Source organism: Cnephaeus nilssonii (genome assembly GCF_951640355.1).
Source record: "Cnephaeus nilssonii genome assembly, chromosome: 16".
NCBI lineage: Eukaryota > Metazoa > Chordata > Mammalia > Chiroptera > Vespertilionidae > Cnephaeus > Cnephaeus nilssonii.
This window is the reverse complement of record NC_137087.1, coordinates 57056999-57074695: the sequence shown is the minus strand read 5'-3', so window position 1 is coordinate 57074695 and position 17697 is coordinate 57056999. Positions and strand designations below refer to the sequence as shown.

At 56.0% G+C, this 17697-nt stretch overlaps 2 protein-coding genes across 2 annotated transcripts; both read right to left on the bottom strand.

The window, feature by feature from the left end:
• Window positions 1-888: 888 nt before the first annotated feature.
• On the bottom strand, window positions 889-4670 carry FUOM (fucose mutarotase). Its single transcript, XM_079793031.1, has 6 exons — window positions 4569-4670; window positions 3861-3929; window positions 2413-2483; window positions 2136-2234; window positions 1558-1631; window positions 889-1318 (listed from the first exon to the last, which is right to left on the bottom strand). Exons 1-6 carry the CDS (start codon window positions 4588-4590, stop codon window positions 1252-1254), a joined length of 402 nt encoding a protein of 133 aa, XP_079649157.1. The 5' UTR covers window positions 4591-4670; the 3' UTR covers window positions 889-1251.
• Window positions 4671-6415: 1745 nt separating this feature from the next.
• On the bottom strand, window positions 6416-15808 carry ECHS1 (enoyl-CoA hydratase, short chain 1). Its single transcript, XM_079792995.1, has 8 exons — window positions 15676-15808; window positions 13944-14141; window positions 13320-13447; window positions 12189-12288; window positions 10826-10930; window positions 10260-10379; window positions 9495-9562; window positions 6416-8706 (listed from the first exon to the last, which is right to left on the bottom strand). Exons 1-8 carry the CDS (start codon window positions 15761-15763, stop codon window positions 8641-8643), a joined length of 873 nt encoding a protein of 290 aa, XP_079649121.1. The 5' UTR covers window positions 15764-15808; the 3' UTR covers window positions 6416-8640.
• Between the last annotated feature and the right edge of the window lie 1889 nt (window positions 15809-17697).

The window sequence follows — 17697 nt, the reverse complement described above, 5'->3', positions numbered from 1 at the left end:
GAGCCCCTACATGGGAGCCTCTGCCAAGCCCTGAGGGACAGAGACCCAGGAGCCCCCAGTCTTCCCAGCTCCCACATTCACATGGCTGTAGGAAGATCTGGAGGAAGAGGGACCTCAGGGAGAGACCCTGAGTCTGGGGCAATGGCTGGCGGGAATTTCTTCCACCCTGAGACCCAGTCTGAGCATCTGGCCGGGTGCCATCAGAGCCTTACAGGAACCCCTTCAGGCCAGCCCTCTGCCTGGGCAGCCCCTATCCTCCCATCCTTTGCACCCCCCCACCTCATTTCCCAGGACAGCTCAGGCTTCTTTATAGTCAGTAGGCACTCAACCACTGGGCTGAGGGAACATAGGCATGGGGCCCAGCTGGCACCCCAGGCAGCTCAAGCCCTCCACCCAGGGCCATCCCACTCCCATCCCACCAGCACCACCCCCAGACCAGCCCTGCCACCTGCCCTCCTGCCTTTGGGGCTGAAGAAAGGGCCTTGGTCCCCTCTCTAAGGGCCACCCCAGAGTCTGCAGCTGGGGGGATGGATGCATAAGCCTCTACTCCACTCAGGGCCACCTGAGTAGCGGCTGCACCTACCTCCAGGCCTCCTGCAGTGTGCGGGGTCACCACAGCCCCCCACCCAGGTCCCCAGGTCCTTAGGTTGCAGGAGGGTGTCTACCTGTGTGACCTCTGGTCTCACACCCAGGAACTCACCGAGTCAAGAGGCCCAAACCTATTGGTAGGTGGAGGCCTACCTCCCATCTGAGGCTCCATCTCGGGCACCTGGGGGCTGCTCTCAGGAGCCAGCAGCCTCCCTGCGCTCTGCCTTTGTGAGTGAAAATGGTACTGCTGCTTAAAACTTTGGACTGAACGTTGACAAGTCATTACACTATTTCATCATATTTCTTTTTTAAAAAAATACGTTTTTATTGATTTTAAAAAGAGAGGAAGGGAGAGGTAGAGAGATCGAAACATTGATGAGAGAGACACTTCAATCAGCCACCTTCTGCATGCCCCCATTGGGGATGGAGCCCGAAACCCAGGCATGTGCCCCGACTGGGAATAGACCCAGTGACCTCTTGGTTCAATCACTGAGCCACACCAGCTGGGCTCCATCAGTTTTCAGATAGAGAATCCCAGCCTGTCAGCAGCCCCCCAAGGACCTGTCAGGCCACGCGCCCTGGCTGGGTGAGTCTGGGTGCTGCCAGGAGGGCAGGGCCTGCTGGTAGTGTTGTCCGGCTCTGGGGTCCCGATTCCTCACCCGTCTAGAACAGGGCTTCGGGGGCCAGCACCCCCTTCTTGAGGATGAGATTTCCGTAGAGGGCCGTCTCCCTGCATAAGGAGCTGAGCTGAGCCCAGAGCCGAGCTAGGGTGCCCAGACCCCTGCTGTGCACCACCGCTGGACAGCTCAGTGACCCCATTCCCTGGGGACCATCTGTCTCAGTGGGGTCAGGGGCTGAGCAGAGGGTGGGGGAGCTCTGGAGTGGGGAGGGGGAGGGCCTCACACTCAGCCCAGACCCAGTTGGACCCAACCAACCCATCAGGACCCAGTGGATCCAGCCAGAACTCACCCAGTTGCTACAACAGCAAAAGCCTTCTTGGCTTGCTGATAAAACTCAAACCTCTCTATCTTCTCTAGGGGGCTCTGGAAGGCAAACCAATGTGGTTGAGGGACCCTGCCCAGAAACCCCATGGGCCCAGCAGGGGCATCAGGAGGCATGATCTCTCTGAGCTTCATTTCTCTGGTTCTCCAGGCCAGGGTCCCAAGGATGTTCGGCCTCCTACCTGCAAGGACCAGGAACTGGGGGGGGGGGGGGGGGGGGGGGGCGTGGGGGATGGCGTGGGGGGTGTCACACAAAATCAGACCAGGTCTTTGACCACAAGATGGGGGCCTGGGGTACCCTACTTGCCCTGGCTCCACTTGGAGAGGCGGGGGTGGGTGAGGGCCCCTAGGCAGACAGGTCAGGATCCTGGGAAAACGTAGGAAGCTGGGGGCAGGAGGGTGGCCCCAGGGTCACGCTCCCACTGCGGGTGAATAGGCGCTCACACAACCGTGGGGCAGAGTTTGGGCCTGTCCTTCCTTCCTCCCAGGCCTCCAAAGAAGCGCAGAGGGTCCCAACCCCTTTGTCGGTGGGGGCCGCAGGCTCACCGAGCAGCCAGCCTCCAAGAGGAGGGACTGGTAGCTCTTCCACACCGGGGTCTGGAGGCTCCTCTCCTTGTCACTGGACACCAGCTCCATGACAGCAGCCTGGGACAGAGGGGTCAGTCTGTTCCTGGGTGCCTCCAGGCCCCCCTTGTTGGGTGTTGGTTAGGGCTCTTCTGATCAGGGTTAGAACCCTTGAGGACACATTCCGCCCCCCCCCCCCCACCCCCCCGCCTCCCCAAAGGCAGGTGGGCCCTCTGAGGTCTGGAAAAGGGGCCCTCACCGGGCTCTCCACATAGGTGTCCAGTGGCAGCAGCTTCAGCACGGCCTCCAGGAGCTGCGGGATGCCCAGGCCTGCGGACAGAGGACCGGCCTCAGACTCCAGCCCTCCCAACCCAGGTGCCCACAGCACCACCTGGTGGCTGGGCCTGGCCACACGGTCTCCCTCAACTTGGGAGGGACTGACTTGGGCCCGGGATAGAGGGGCCACAGGCAACTGCTGCCCCCCTGGTGACACTCATGGAGGTCACACTGGTGGCTCCTCACCCTGGCCGCTGCACCTGTCACTGTCCTGGCACTGGGGCAGCCCTGACATGCCCTTCACTCTGTACCATGCAGGTTGTTGGCGGTACCCTCAAAACCTATCCACCGGGAGGAGCGCCCGCCATCTCCTTGACCCCAGAGGCCGCGAGTTGCCACCTTTAGCCTGTGACAAGGACAGTGGGGTCTGGGAAGAGGGCTCTTTTGCCCAAGTGCCCCCAAACCTGTCCCACTTGGCTCCCAGGCCCACGCTCTCCTATAAAGTGAGATTCTGATTGTTAAAGTAACACATGCTCATTGTACAAAATTGGGGGATACAGGAGCCTATGAAAAGAAGGAACCGGCTGTGATCTGGTACCACATAAAGGAAACCTGCTACCTTCGAAGTTCATCTTCTGCCTTTTTTCTCCGCATTTCTACACGATCAGACTTTTCTGTCTGTTTTTTACTCTGAATCCTAATTGCTTGTCCTCCACTAATGCGCACAGCGTGTGTGTGTCACTTTTGGTGGCTGCACTGTGATTTACCTAAACACCCCTTACGTTCCAGCTTTTCCCACGGCCCCCCTGGGCCCACCCTCCTGGGGAAGGAGAGCACCTGGCCCAGGATCTAACCAAGGCCCGGTGGGTTCAGCTCCCTGAGTGGGGAGTGGTTGCCAAGGCAATGGGTCAGGATGGGGCCCTCACCCATGGCCCCCCTACTCAGTACTGCTGGCTCTGCTCCTACCATCTTCTCTGGAATCTGGCTCAAGGCCCCTCCCAGCCTCACCTCCCATCACCGTGAGGGTCAGAGGCTGAGTATGTGGACCCCTGGAGTCTGTGAGGCCAGTTCACAGTACTGGGATTTTTACATCAGGGTAAAGGCTGAAAACCCGACTGACCTGGGGGACATGGGGGCCCCACTGCTCAGTCAGCCCACACGGTGCCTAGCCTCCATTTCCCCATTTTTAAGAAGTCACCAAGGGGTGTCAGAAATGGAGCAGGAGGCCCAGGTCACCTCTGGGGGCTGGGGGCTGCAGGGAGCACCCTGAGGGTCCTGGCACAAGGGTCACTGGTGGGTGCTTGGGGAATGGGTGGAGGTGGGGCAGAGCTGCAGCACCTGGGGAGCTGGGGCCAGGACCACCGCCCATCCTTCCAGCCCTTCCCCCGCCCCCCCCCCCCCGCCCCGCCTTGCAGGAGGGGGCCTGCTCACCATCTGCGCGGATCTCCTCTGGGCCACACTTGCAGATGGAGGAGGTGGGGAAGTTCCTGTCTGCAAGAACTGAAGGGCCGGCTGGGTTAGACATGCTGGGGTCCACATGGGTGTTATGTTACACCATATCCGCTAGCCTCCCCACCCCTTCCCAACAGGGAAACCCACGGGCCAGGGCGGAGGAGGGAGTTACCAGGTGTAGGAGAAACTGTACAGGTGTTAGGGGGTGAGGGCGGAGCTTGGACTGCAGCCTGCACCCTGAATCCCGCCCGCAGCCCAGGAGAAGAGAAACAGGCACAGACACCGGGGGACGTGACCCCTCTGGGGCCATCTGGGGAGGGGTCTGGAGCATGAGCAGCACCCAGGGCCCCTCCCCACCCCTTATACTCGGCTGCGGGAGCGACCAGCCCCAACCCCGACCTAACCCTGCCCGGGCCAAGGGCACTTGTCCTCGTGACCGCCTGGGGCCAACCAAAGCCAGGGCTGCGGCCGGGGCCAGCCGGAGTCTCGGGAGGGGTGAGTCCTACTCCGTCCGCACAGGGCGGCCGACGCAATGACTCCACCTCCAGACCCGGCTCTTCCGGGCATGGGGACCATGTGGGCCAGGACCCCAGCAGGGAGTCCCCACCCCAGCCCCGGGCGCCGCCCCTGACTTCTGCCTCGAGGATGGGGCTCCAGATCCTGGGGCTCGGTCCCCCGCCGACTCACCGATGGTGTCCCCGTGCCCCATCCGCGCCAGGGCGTAAAGCAGCTCTGGGGACAGAAGCGCTGGGATGCCCTTCAGCACCACCAGGCTCGCAGGACGAAGGGGTGTGGCCATGGGCGGGGCCTGCAGGGAAGGCGGGGCCGCTGGAGCTGGAAGAGGGCGGGGCTGCGCCCGGGGGTGTGGTGTGGGACCCAGCCCAGAAGGCACCTTTCAGGGCCTCGCGTCCCTGGCCAGTTCCAGACCCGGACACCCGCGTGTGTTTCTGGCCGGGGCTCCCATCCCGGTGTCCCGGGGTAGGAAGACCCCGTGGTGGACTTACTCCCTGGGCCTGCCCTGGAGAAGACGCCGAGGGCTGTGTACTGGGAGCACCTGGATGGGGCTCTCCCAGCACCGCCCACAGCTGAGAGCCACTGAGGCCTGTCTGAATTCCTGACCCACTTAGACTGTCAGAAGGAATACCTGATTTAGGGTTAAGCCCCTAAATTTAGGGATCATTTGTTATGCAGCAATAGCTGACCAATGCAGGTGGCTCCTGTGCCCTGCTGACACTGCCCTTGGCCTCCAGCCTGTGTCTGCTCTCTCCCAGCCCCCTCCCCCCACTCAGGCTGTGGGGCAGACAGCAGCACAGGCCCCCGAGTGCACTGGCCTAGTCACACCCTCACATAAGAACCCACCATCAAACTCATTGCTCAGCCTGCACATGGGCTCCTGCTTAGCTCGTGGGCCTTAGCCCTCCCTGCTCCGGCTCCTCGACCCTCACCTTGCAGGGCTGCCCTGCTTACCTGCCCAGCAGCCCAGAGGCCGGCCCAGGCCAGGCTGTCTCCCATCAGAGCCCTCCAGCCTCCACTTTGTTCCCAAATGGACACTGGGCTGTGCGGCCAGTGCTCTGGCCACAGCCCTCAGCGTGTGGTGACACAAGATGCTCAGAGCCTGGCAGCTCCTGGGAAGTTCTGTGTGTACATGAGACAACGAAGCCAGTGAAAAACCTGGAGGAAACAGAGCCTTCTCCACGTCGTACGGCTTGGCCCTGGGAGCCTCGGCTGGCTGAGGGAGCCAGGCTGGAAACCCAGTCTGGCGTCCGGCAGTGCCCTGAACACACAGCCCTGGCCGGGTGGTGCAGAGTGGAGTCCGGAACTGCGGGCCAGCAGCCGATTCCACCCAGGGTGAGGGTTGTAGCTGAGCAAGTTTAAGTGGAGAGACTTACAGTCAACATTCTCCAAAGCTTTATCTTTTAGTAGAAATATATGAGGGGAAAGCTGATTTTATATAGATGAGAAGGAAAAGTTTCAGTTTCAGAAATAAATCAAAACCCTAAAACAATCTGAGGCCAGAGGTCAATTAACTCAAGAGAGAGTGGGAGCTCACTCTGGGGTTTGTGGTTCCGGTTCCGTCAGTCACAGTAGAGCACATGGCCACACACTATAGTCTCCTGAGAGCTCGAGGTCCCCACACTCCCCAAGCCCTGGGGGAAGGTCCCATTCCACCAGGCCTGGGGGTAGGGGGAGGAGTGGACTCCTTTTCCTGTAAGTTCTGGAACCCAAATAACCCTGTGGTGACAGACTTCTGAAATATGCTGGCTCAGTGTGAGCCATTCTCAGCTTCTGACTGAGCACAGCAAAGACAAGGGTGTGAGGTCTCAACAGGATCCTCAGAACCGGCCCCACTCAACTCTGGGGACCCGCAGCTCAAAATCAAAGTGTGGAGGCCACTGCTCAAAAGTAAACCAGCGAACAAATGGTTCTCTCAATTTTATTTTATTTTATTATTTACTTTTTTAAAAATTTTTATTCATTTTAGAGAGGAAGGGAGAGGGCGAGAGAGACGAAACATCAATGATGAGAATCATTGGCTACTTCCTGCACGCTCTACAGTGGGGACTGAACCCACAACCCGGGCACATGCCCTGTCTTCCTGGTTGATAGGTCGACACTCAACCACTGAGCCACGCCGGCCGGGTGGTTTCCTCAATGTTAAGGCTCCATCCCTGGACACTCAGCTTGTCTACTCAAATCTAGGATAGGTGGCACGTCACGCAGCAGAGCCCTGGTCACACATTCAGCTTCAATAAGTGAGTATTTCCACATCTACCTTCATGCAGAACAGCCTGCCTCTGGGCTCGCTGCCCCCGGGCCGCCCACTCCAAGTAGCTCCCCTTGTACCTACTTCTGTAATCAGCATGTGTCAAAGGGTAAAGACCCGAGCTTCTCTGAAAAGAACGGCTCCGTTCCCAGCACTGGGAAGCAGGGCTGATCCCTTAGACACCGCCGCCTCCTTCTCAGACTGCTCCCTTCTGAGGCCTGATCTGGATTTCGGATCACAACACAGAACAGACCTGGTGGAGACTGAAGAGCTAATGCCTGCAAGGCAGACAGTCTGCACAGGACGTCAAACTCTTGTTTTGACCAGTGCCCCACTTGGCTGCATAAATATAACCAAAACACAAGGCATGTGATCTAAGGCATTCAGATAGCTGAAGCTTTCAGATCATTTCAACTTTCTCAAATGCAGGTGGGTTTCTCCTTGGTGTTCAGCTCCATCCCAGCCCAAGGCCATGACCCACACATGAAGTGACCTCAGCCATGGGGTAGGACTGGGGGGCACATGGCAGCCAGCAGGGTCCCTCACCTTGGAGGGTCTAAGGATGTTCTGGGGCTTGGGGGCAGTAACCGCCCCCTTCACCTGTGAAGCCCTCCCAGGTGGCAGGACATGGGTTTCCTTCCCAGGCCCCAGGACTTGTTTCTCTCCCACTTGAGAGCCTGGTTTGAGACGGAGGGTCCCGAGTTCTGAGCTGGGCTGTGATGTGAGAATTAAATGGTAGACATCCAGTGGGGGCAGGGGTGGTTTCCTATAACTAGGGTCACTCGGTTACCCAGTGTCCTATGTGGTATCTGACACTGCACAGTGACCCAGGCGATGCGCTGGCCCGCCCCAAGAATGAGGCCAGCAGAGGGAATTTAGTCTCCCCCAGCAAATGGCACTGAGTGTGACAGCCACCACTCACATTCCTGTTGGGGCACCTCCTACACCACACATGCAGCAGCTCTGATCCAGGCCCGGGAATGGGATCCCGATGCAAGGCCTGAAATCAGTCTCGGAGACTCAGCCAGCCCAGCACTGAGAAGAGGCCCTGCTGACCTACAGCCCGAGTTCCCACACGCGCAGCCCTGCAACGTGCAGCTCCTTCTCACAATCTCAGACATGCTCCAGTCAAGGGCACGGTTTCCTGCTCACAGCATTCACCGCAGTGTTATCCATGATCGTTCCGACAGCAAGAAACGTTGCAGTCTAAATACTCAACACCTGGGAAAGCGCAAATTCCAACATACCAATATCATCAAACATTCCAGGGCCATTTAAAAGAATGCTAGTAGGAATACTGTTCAGCAATGAAAATAAACTATTACATGTTATGGCCTTGATAGACCTTGAAAACATTATACTAGATTCACAGAGACAGGAAGAAAGTAGTGTAGAGGGTGTCAGGGGCTGGTGGGGGGTGGGAAAAGGGGGCTGGAGTTCATGGAGATACAGTCTGTTTGGGTTGATGAAACAGTTTGGAGGTGGATGGTGGTGATGGCTGCAGGACTCTGCGAACACACTTAATGCCACTGAAATGTACATTTTAAAATGGTTAAAAATTCCCAGCAGTTTGTATGGCTGGAACATATTTTACCACAATTAAAAAGAATTCTAGGCCAGCTGGCGTGGCTCAGTGTTGAGCATTGACCTATGAACCAGGAGGTCAAAGTTCAATTCCCAGTCAAGGCACAAGCCCGGGTTGCAGGTTTGATCCCGTGTGGGGTGTGCAGGAGGCGGCCGATCAATGATTCTCTCTCATCATTTATATTCCTATCTCTCTCCCTCTCCCTTCCTCTTGGTAATCGATAAAAACATAGAAAAAAAAAAGAAGACGCTCAGGTCAGAATGTGAAGATTCTCCAGACACCGATTCTCACAACTCCACACTTGGAGAGAAAGTGCACGCACCTACGCTGCTCTTTAAAAGAGAGGGTTTATTTGTTCTAAAATAATTTTTCCTCTTTCAATGGAGGTGTTAAGGCAAAGGCAGCAGCTCTTACTGGTCTTTGAAGTTGGCCTTTCTCTTCTCCACAAACGCAGTCATCCCTTCTTTCCGGTCCTCCTGGGGGAGAGGGAATAAAGCAGAGCTGGATGTCACATAGGCGCAGGGCTCTCCACTCTCACAGGCGGGGGACAGGGAGGGCTCTGCAGCAGCAGGACCACCTGGAGGCCTGGGAATGGGTACTTTTACCTGCCGCCTCCCCTCACGCCCAGGCGATGTTCACTCAGGAACCACGAACCTTTGAGTCAAATAAACTCTCATCTACAGAGAACCTCAGATGCACGCTATTTGGGTCATTCACCAAATTGTCATCCGAATTCAGCAGTACCCTGGGTGTCGTGAGGCAGGAATCCAGACTCTACCTCTGCCTCTCTTCCTGTGTGTACACGTGTGCATGCCCATGTGTGTGCACATGCCTGCGCACACACACATCTGCACTTCCTCAAGAGCCAAAGCCATTTTTTATCTTTCTTTCATAAAACACCTATATATGACCTTCTGATGATAAAAGAGGTAAATCTGTATTAGAAGAATGATTTCCTTTGTCACTGGCAGAAATCCAAGAAAACATTGTTCTAAACCCCATTCCAAGTGTGGAGTGACAGGAAATCATGGGTAAACGGACTGCATTTAAGGACCACCCAGAAGACCTCTTGTGACAGGAAATGGCCTTGCTCCGTCCGTCCTTCTCAACTTCCACTCACGGATGCAGCCCCTGACCCAGCTATGGACACTAGCAGCTCTGACCAACGGGGAGCAGGGTAGGCTGATAAAGTCTACGAGGACACTCCCAGCAGCTTGTACAGCTGGAACATGTGTGATTCTTTACTTGAATGCTGTTTACTCACAGTAGCGAAAGTTGAATAGAAGATTTTCTTCTCCAACTTATTTCCCTCTGTTAATGTCATTTCAAAAGCTGAAAGAGAAAACCCTGATGTTACGAAGTGAGATGCTGGAGCTGGGAGTGCTTTTCTGTGGTGGCAGGAAATAGTCTGCACAGCCCCATGCACTTGCACCTGATGCAGAATGTGGCCTGGGGAGGCCTGACCCCCCAGCTCAGTGCCTCCCCCAGAGGAAGGGGCGAGAAACTGCATGAAAGGTGGAATGCAAACTGTCCAAACACAGAGGGCCTGAGGCAGCCCATGAAACTGTTTTAAAAGTCTTAAAGGTCCTGGCCAGGTAGCAGAGAGAACAGAGTGCAGGACGACAGCAGCGTGTGGCCTCTGTCCTGGCTCCCACGGGGTCCTGGGAGTCTGTGCCCCCTGGGCCAAGCCTCGGGCTATTTGCACAGCCCCTGACCACTGAGAAGCAGTCTCTCCACCCAGGCTCCAGGGAAACTGAGTCTCAGAAGCCGACATCAGGCCTCCCCCCTACACAGCCAGCACCCGTGCCTGTCTGTCCCCCAGGATGACATATTCTTGGTCTCAGTACCAGCGGGAGCTCAGAACAGAATTTGTGAGCGAGCGACTAGAAACAAAAACTCTACAAAGAGCCAAATTCGAAATACTGAGAATCCCAACAATTGTTGTCCAGGATGGGTGCCTAATTCAGAGCCAAACCGCTAAAGCCGCACAAGTCCGGGCGGCCTCTCCTTCCCCCTGGCACAGCCCTACCTGCATTCACTGATTCTTTGGCCATCGCTGTTATAATTTTAGAATTGCTGGCAATTTTTTCTGCACACTGGATGGCTTCATCCACCAGCTTCTCAACAGGGAAAATTTTGCTCACAAGACCTAAAACACAGAAAGGTGAACAACATGAGGAAGCGGCTCTGGTTATGTTTCGACACTTTGACAGCAGCGGTCTTTTGGGCTATTAACAAGGGGCTGCAGCAAGGCAGGGAGGGTTCCACCTCGTCCCCACGCTGGGGCGATGCTGCTGGCTGCATGTGTGGTCACTCGACTCTGACAGAGCACGTCACCGAGCAGCGGGGACAGGTGCGCTGCCAGGTCTCAGAGAATCCCCATTGCTTACACTGAGCTCTGGGAAATGAATGGTTTAACACCATTCTGTAACCTGTGCATATGCTTTAGCTACTCTTTTTACATATGGGATGTGAATACAGGCAGCGGTCCCCTGGGTTGTCAGGACCCCTGAAAGCGCTGTGATGATCGTCCACTAGGGCACCCGCAGGCAACTCTCCCCTCTCCATTCCTAGTGGGGTGACCCCAGCCTGTACCTGCTTGCTTGGCATCCTGGGCTGAGATCCGGTCACCAGTGAGGACCATCTCCATGGCCAGAGACTTTCCAACAGCTCGGGTCAGCCTCTGGGTGCCCCCCGCACCTGCAGGGGCAGAAGGCTGTGGTCTCAGCTGGCTCTGTGGCCAGTATAAGCCAACATGCACAGACACAAGGTCTGAGGGGCTGAAGATGGGTCTCTCAGGTGGGGCGAGGCAGCTGGCAGGGGGCAGGCAGGAGACCTGAGGACCCCTGGGGAGGTCTCCTTTCCATGCTCAGTGCCCCCCCTCCACCTGGCACCCCAGGGCCCTACATAAGCACCTCATACAGGAGTCAGACTCCAGACAGATGCACGGAGCTCACAGCTTCCGGCCTCAGACCTGGCTGCGGGGAGGCCTCTGATCTGACCTGCTCCCCTTCGGGTCTGAGCCTAGAGCAGGGCTCCCACCTCCTGGGCACTCTGAACATGTCCTTCTCTCCCAGCGCTCTGCGGGGTCCAGCCTATGAAGCTCCCTCCACGCGCCCCCGCAACCTCCACCAGCTGGAAAGAGAGCAGTCTGCCCAGTCACCTGCCCCACGGTGAACCCCGGACACCAGGGCGAGTCAAGGGGACCACCTGAGGGAGACCACCACACAGTGCAGCAGACTCCAACCTTGGGAGCTGGGACGGGAAGAGCCCACTGGTCACGGAGGTCATGCGGGCTGTCCTTGCCCTTCGCTGATGGGACACACTTTCCTGCCCACCAGCTGGCTCAGGAGATGCCCTGGGCAGAGACATGTGGGGCAGAGACCTTGTGGGGACACAGGCCTGGAATCCTGACCAGGTGGACCGCAGGGGCAGAGGTTGCACTGTTTGCCCATTGCTCCTGCCGACCTCCGTGTGTGGGGGTCTGATTTCCTGCGCTGCTGAACTTGGCCAAGGCCATAAACTTGCTCTGGTCACTGGAACATGAGCAGATGTGACATGTGTCACCTCCGGGCACAAGCTCTCAGGCTGGCCCTCAGTCACCATGTTCCGAGCTTCTAACCTACAAGGACCGTAAGCCAGTGTGTGGTCAGCCCTTCCTAACAGCGTCTGACACGGGATGTGGCCATCACCCAGGAGCCGGCAGAGTTCCGTGACCCCCATGGCCATCTCTGAGTGCTGTTGTGACCACTTACACTTAGTGAGCTGGGGGCAGAGGGAGCAATGGGCAGACAGAGGCAGCCACCTGTCCAGTGCTCACATGACCACCTCACATCCCTCGTCATGTGCAAACCACATGCTCTGTCTGTTCCTGGAAAAGCCCTCAAGCTCCTAAGCGGTGGGCAGACTCTGGGGAGTGACCTGAAGAGCTTATGCTGGAGATGTCACTCCGCTTTACCTGGGATGGTTCCCAGTAGGATTTCCGGCTGCGCAAACTGGGCTTTCTCTCCAGCATAAATGATGTCACACATCATAGCAAGTTCACAGCCGCCGCCAAGCTGCAAAACATGAGGGGTCATCAGGGAATCCAATCACAAAATCACTCTATTTTCTTACTTAAATAGTCTATTAAAATGAAACACAATCCTGGCCAGCGTGGTTCGGTTGGTTGGGCGTAGTTCCATGCACCAAAAGGTTGCAGGTTCGATTCCCAGGCCTGGGTTTCGGGCTCAATCCCCAATAGGGGTATGTAGGAGGCAGATCGATGTTTCTCTCTCTCTCCCTCTCTAAAATCAATAAAAACATATTTTAAAAAAGAAATTAAATAAGTAATTTTTCTAAAAGAAAAAAAAAAGAAGAAGAAAGAAACAGTCTGGGGTATAGCAAAGATTAATACAGTGGTGCAAAGTTAGTTAAGTGTTCCCAAGAATTTCCTATAAAATGGCTGAGGCTGCTCAACTCTTCCTGTAAATGGCCAAAGAGCAAATACTTTCGGCTCTGAGGGTCCCAAGATCTCTCTGCCGAGGCTCGAAGGCAGCCACAGGGAGTGAGCAAACCAACGGGCATGGCTGTTCCAATACATTTTAATCGCTGGTCCTGGCTTACCCCAAGGGAGCTTTATTAAACAGTCACAAAGTGAAATGCTCTCATCACTTCTCTTCAGGCTATGACCAGCCCAGCATCTCTGAGCAGTCAACACGCCTGCAGGAGACCTCAATGCACCAAACAGAGGACACAGAGCTTCCAACAGTAGTTAAAGAGGTTAGTTGATAGGTGCAGTGCAGGGCGGAAAGCCATTACAACTGTACAAAAGCCAACACGTATGCCTTTACCATAGGAGAGGGGAGGAACATTACAGGGAGTCACGGGGTCGTCATGAACACTGGGGGAGAGGGGGCACTGACAAAAGCAGGTGCTGAAACACCTCCTCTCCTTATAGTCTTTGGCTCTTTGGCATCGAGTGGGAAAGGCCTCCTGGCCTGGGAACCAGGCTTAGGCCTTTTCAAAAGAAAACCGGTTATACGTCACACTCACAAGTACGGTTCCCTAAGGAATCCTGAGTGGGAGGGAGACTCGGGCAGACACTCACAGCGTAACCATTGACAGCAGCTATGACTGGCTTCTTGACCCGGGAGAGATGGTCCCAATGGCTCAAGAACCCCGTGGAGTAACAGTCCTGGAATCGCTGGTTCTGCATCTCCTTGATGTCGGCTCCAGCTGGTGGAAGTGAGGCCACAGTTACCAGAGTGCAGAGACCCCAAGAGGCAGCTCCTGAGTGTCCACTGTGAGCAGGCACTGGGGCTCCTGGGGGGACCTGGCTTGCGCAGTGGTGGACAGTGGCAAATCGCTGTGATACATGCTCACAGAAGTGATACGGAGGGACCCCGGGACAAGAAATAGACTCAAGGTGGACTCAGAGAAGGCTGGGCTTATTCATTGGTCACTTGAGCCCTCAACACACAATACCTGACTATGGAGGACCCGAACAAACGTCCTCTGCTGGCAGAGCACGCCTGAAACATACCGAGCAGCTCATCCAAGCAATTCCCCAGCCCATTTCCATTTTACATGTAAGTCAACCCCAAACTGTATGAGCTTTTCTGACCCTACCTCAGAGGTGTAAGTCTGTCTGCAACACCACACCACGGGCGTGATCACGGTCAGACCACCCCTCGTACACCTGGGTGACCTGCCACCACGCTGCCCACCACACCTGCAAACGCCTTCTCCCCGCCCGTGAGGACGATGGCCCCCACGGCTGGGTCCTTCTCGAAGGCCTCCAGCGCCTGGTTGAGCTCCTTGATCAGGCCGTCGCAGAGCGCGTTGAGTGCTTTGGGGCGGTTCAGTCGGATCAACCCCACGTTTTGGTTCTTCCCCTTCTTTTCTGAGATGATGTACTCAAAGTTAGCCCCTGGGACAAGAAGAAAGGAGATATTTTTATTCATACAGGCATCAAACTGGGGGGATGTATCCCCATCGGTGGACACAGTGACCTGCACAGACCTGAGGGACCCCTGACTAGTCCCTGGTGGCTGCAGCACGCAGCTCTCGGCCACATGGGTGGCCTTTCCACCACTCTGCTTCCACTGATGTTTGAATCTTTCCTGAAGTTAAAAAAAACAAAAACAAAAACAAAAAGCCCAGCAATGAACAACAGCCCACAGCAGCCTTCCTTCTGAAGGCCTCCGTCAGCATGAGAGACTTGTGATTCCGCAGAAACAAGGGAAGGAGGAATTCGTGTTTTCAGCCAATGCCAACTAGGTGAAGGGGCTTAAGCTGTGAACGGAACAGAGTTCTGGCCTTGCTGAGTGGACCGTCTGGTGGGGGGCACACCCAGGCACAGGTGACGTCCACCGCCCGCAACTGTCCGCTCAGACGTGGGGGTCAGCATTGACCTGGAGAGGAAGAGGGTTAACCCGAGGAGACAAAGGCGTGCATGTGTGTCTGCATGTTGGAGTGGCCGCTTTCGTGAACGGTAACACAGGGATCGCCGTCCCTGCCCCCTGGGCTTGCTGGGGAGAAACGGGAATAACAGGTAAGGTGTTTGGCGGCAGCAACCTGTCAAGGTGTTAGATCTGATCAAATAATTGAATCCACACCCCTTCTCCTGGGAACGGACCTTCAGGCCACTTCACAATGGACATTCCACTTGCTCAGACCACAATTCACCTGCTAAGACGACTCTCTCTCCCTTCTGGACTTTCCCAGAATCGGGACCTGCACAGAGAATTCTCCACCCAGAAAAAGCCCACCTAGACTCCTTTAAAAACCTCTGACTCCCTGTCTTTGGGTGCTGGTGCCAATTTGGGGCTCAGCCCATCTGATACCCAGATGACCTAATAAATTCATAATTCTTCACCCCTTTTGGCCTTGTGTGTTCCTCTTTCAGCGACCCTAACAGTGGGGGGCACACACAGGCACGGGTGACTTCCACCGCCCCGGAGGGCAGTCCGCTCAGACGTGGGGGTCAGCAATGACCTGGAGAGGAAGAGGGGTAACCTGTGGAGACAAAGGCGTGCATGTGTGTCTGCATGTTGGAGTGGCCGCTTTCGTGAACGGTAACACAGGGATCACAGTCCCTGCCCCGTGGGCTTGCTGGGGAGAAACGGGAATAACAGGTAAGGTGTTCAGCGGCAGCGAACCTGTCGGGGGGGGGGGGGGGGGGCTGGAAACGGTTGCTGAGTACAGCCAGGGTGCAGGGGGGTCAAGGAGAACTCAGGGTAACACCGACACGACTCGGTACTTGGGTCGTGAACTGGATACAGGGGTGAAGGGAAAGGACCGGGCAGGACAGAGCGCACGACCACTGCAATGCCCGCGGCGCTCCCTGCACAGCCCCTTACAGTCAGGTAAACCCAGCCGGCTCCAAACAGACGTGGCCCCGACCGATGCCCAGGGCCCAGCGAGCTCGGCGCGGCGGCGGCGGCGGCCCCACCCGCACTCACCCGAGGCGAAGGGGCGCAGCGCCACGCGGCCGGGCCGGGGGAGCAGCGGGCCGCGGGCCCGGAGCAGCAGGACACGCACGGCGGCCATGGCACTCAGGGGACGACTCGCCCTGCCCACGGCGCCGCCCCCGGCCAAGCCATTCAGGGCACGCCCCGCCCACAGCCCGGCATCGCCCACAGCCTTGCATCGCGAGACCGCGCACGTATCGCGAGATCAGCCTGGGAGACTGGGGCGTGGCCACGAGCCGGAGGGGCGGGGGGAGAAGGGTCTGGGGCGGAGACGAGGGTCTGGGGGCGGAAGTTGGGTCGGTGGTGTCACGGCCCCGCCCGGGCCGGCCGCTATCTGACTCCGAGCGGTTGGAAGTAGCCCTGAGACCTCTGAGCGCGGACCCCTGGTACCTGGGGGGCCCGCCTGCCCAGGGCCGTGCCCCTCCCCGCCTGGAGGGCGCCCGCCCGAGCCCGGCGGGGCTTAAGCGTCCTCGGGGGACCTCGGCGACCCCGGCTGACCTAGGCCCGGGACGGCCGGCGTGGCCCGCGGCTTCTGTCCAGCGCCCCGGTCTCCACCTGGGGGCGTCGCCTCCTGGCTTCTCCTGGGCAGAGGCGGGTGCTAGCTTGGCCCTCGGCCCTCGGCCCTTGCCCCACCATATTCCCGGGTGTCTGAGGGCCAGCCACACCTGGGTTCCCAGGAGGCCCGGACTTTGAGCTGCACGCAAGTTGTCCGGCACAGAAATCCAACCATATTAGGGAAGGAATAGGCTCTCCTCGAACCTGAAATCTGCTCTCAGGAGCAATAGCTCAGGCTCCAGCACTTCCCTTCTTTTACCCAACGCCCTCCATGAAGAGCGGCTGATTTTTTAAAAATGGGTAATGTATTGAACAATGTGCTGTGCGGAGAGCTGAGTGTTTAGACAAGGAAAAGACAGACATTCCTCTTCTTGTTCCTCTGCCTGCCTGTATGTCTGGTGGCCCAGAGGTACTCACGAAGTAGTGACTTATTCACAGCAATTGTACAAGGTGACTGAGAAACATTAAACAATGCATATCACTCTGAAATGTATGTATTTATAGGTCTAAATGGAACAGGCATGAAGCGCAATGCTGATTCTTTTTTAAAAAATATATTTTTATCTAATACTCTCAACAATAAAGATTAAAAAATATATTTTAATTGATTTTAGAGAGAGGAAGGGAGAGGGATAGAGAGAGAAACATCGATCAGCTGCCTCCTGCACAACTCTGACTGGGGATTGAGCCCCAAACTCAGGCATGTGCCCTGATCAGGAATCAAACCATGACTTCCTGGTTCATGGGCCAATGCTCAACCACTGACCCACACCAGCCAGGGCAACACAATGCTGATTTTTTACATTGGCAACTAGATAGCTATTGAATACTAGATTATGAAAAGTTTTATTTTTACAAATATAAGCTTTCATTAAATTTTAGTAATGAAAACTTTTGTTTATTTAAATAACACTTTGAACTCAATAACAAAAAGACAAACTAATTAAAAATGGGTAACATGCCCTAACCCAGTGGTCGGCAAACTCATTCATTAGTCAACAGAGCCAAATATCAACAGTACAACGATTGAAATTCTTTTGAGAGCCAAATTTTTTAAACTTAAACTTCTTCTAACGCCACTTCTGCAAAATAGACTCGCCCAGGCCATGGTATTTTGTGGAAGAGCCACACTCAAGGGGACAAAGAGCCACATGTGGCTTGAGAGCCGCAGTTTGCCGACCACGGCCCTAATCGGTTTGGCTTAGTGGATAGAGTGTTGGCCTGTGGACTCAAGGGTCCTAGGTTCGATTCTAGTCAAGGGCATGTACCTTGGTTTTGGGCACATCCTCAGTAGGGGGTGTGCAGTAAGCAGCTGATTGATGTTTCTCTCTCATCGATGTTTCTAACTCTCTATCCCTCTCCCTCCCTCTCTGTAAAAAAATCAATAACATATGGGTAATGTACTGAACAAACATTTCTCCAATAAAGACATACCAATGGCTAATAAGCACACGAAAA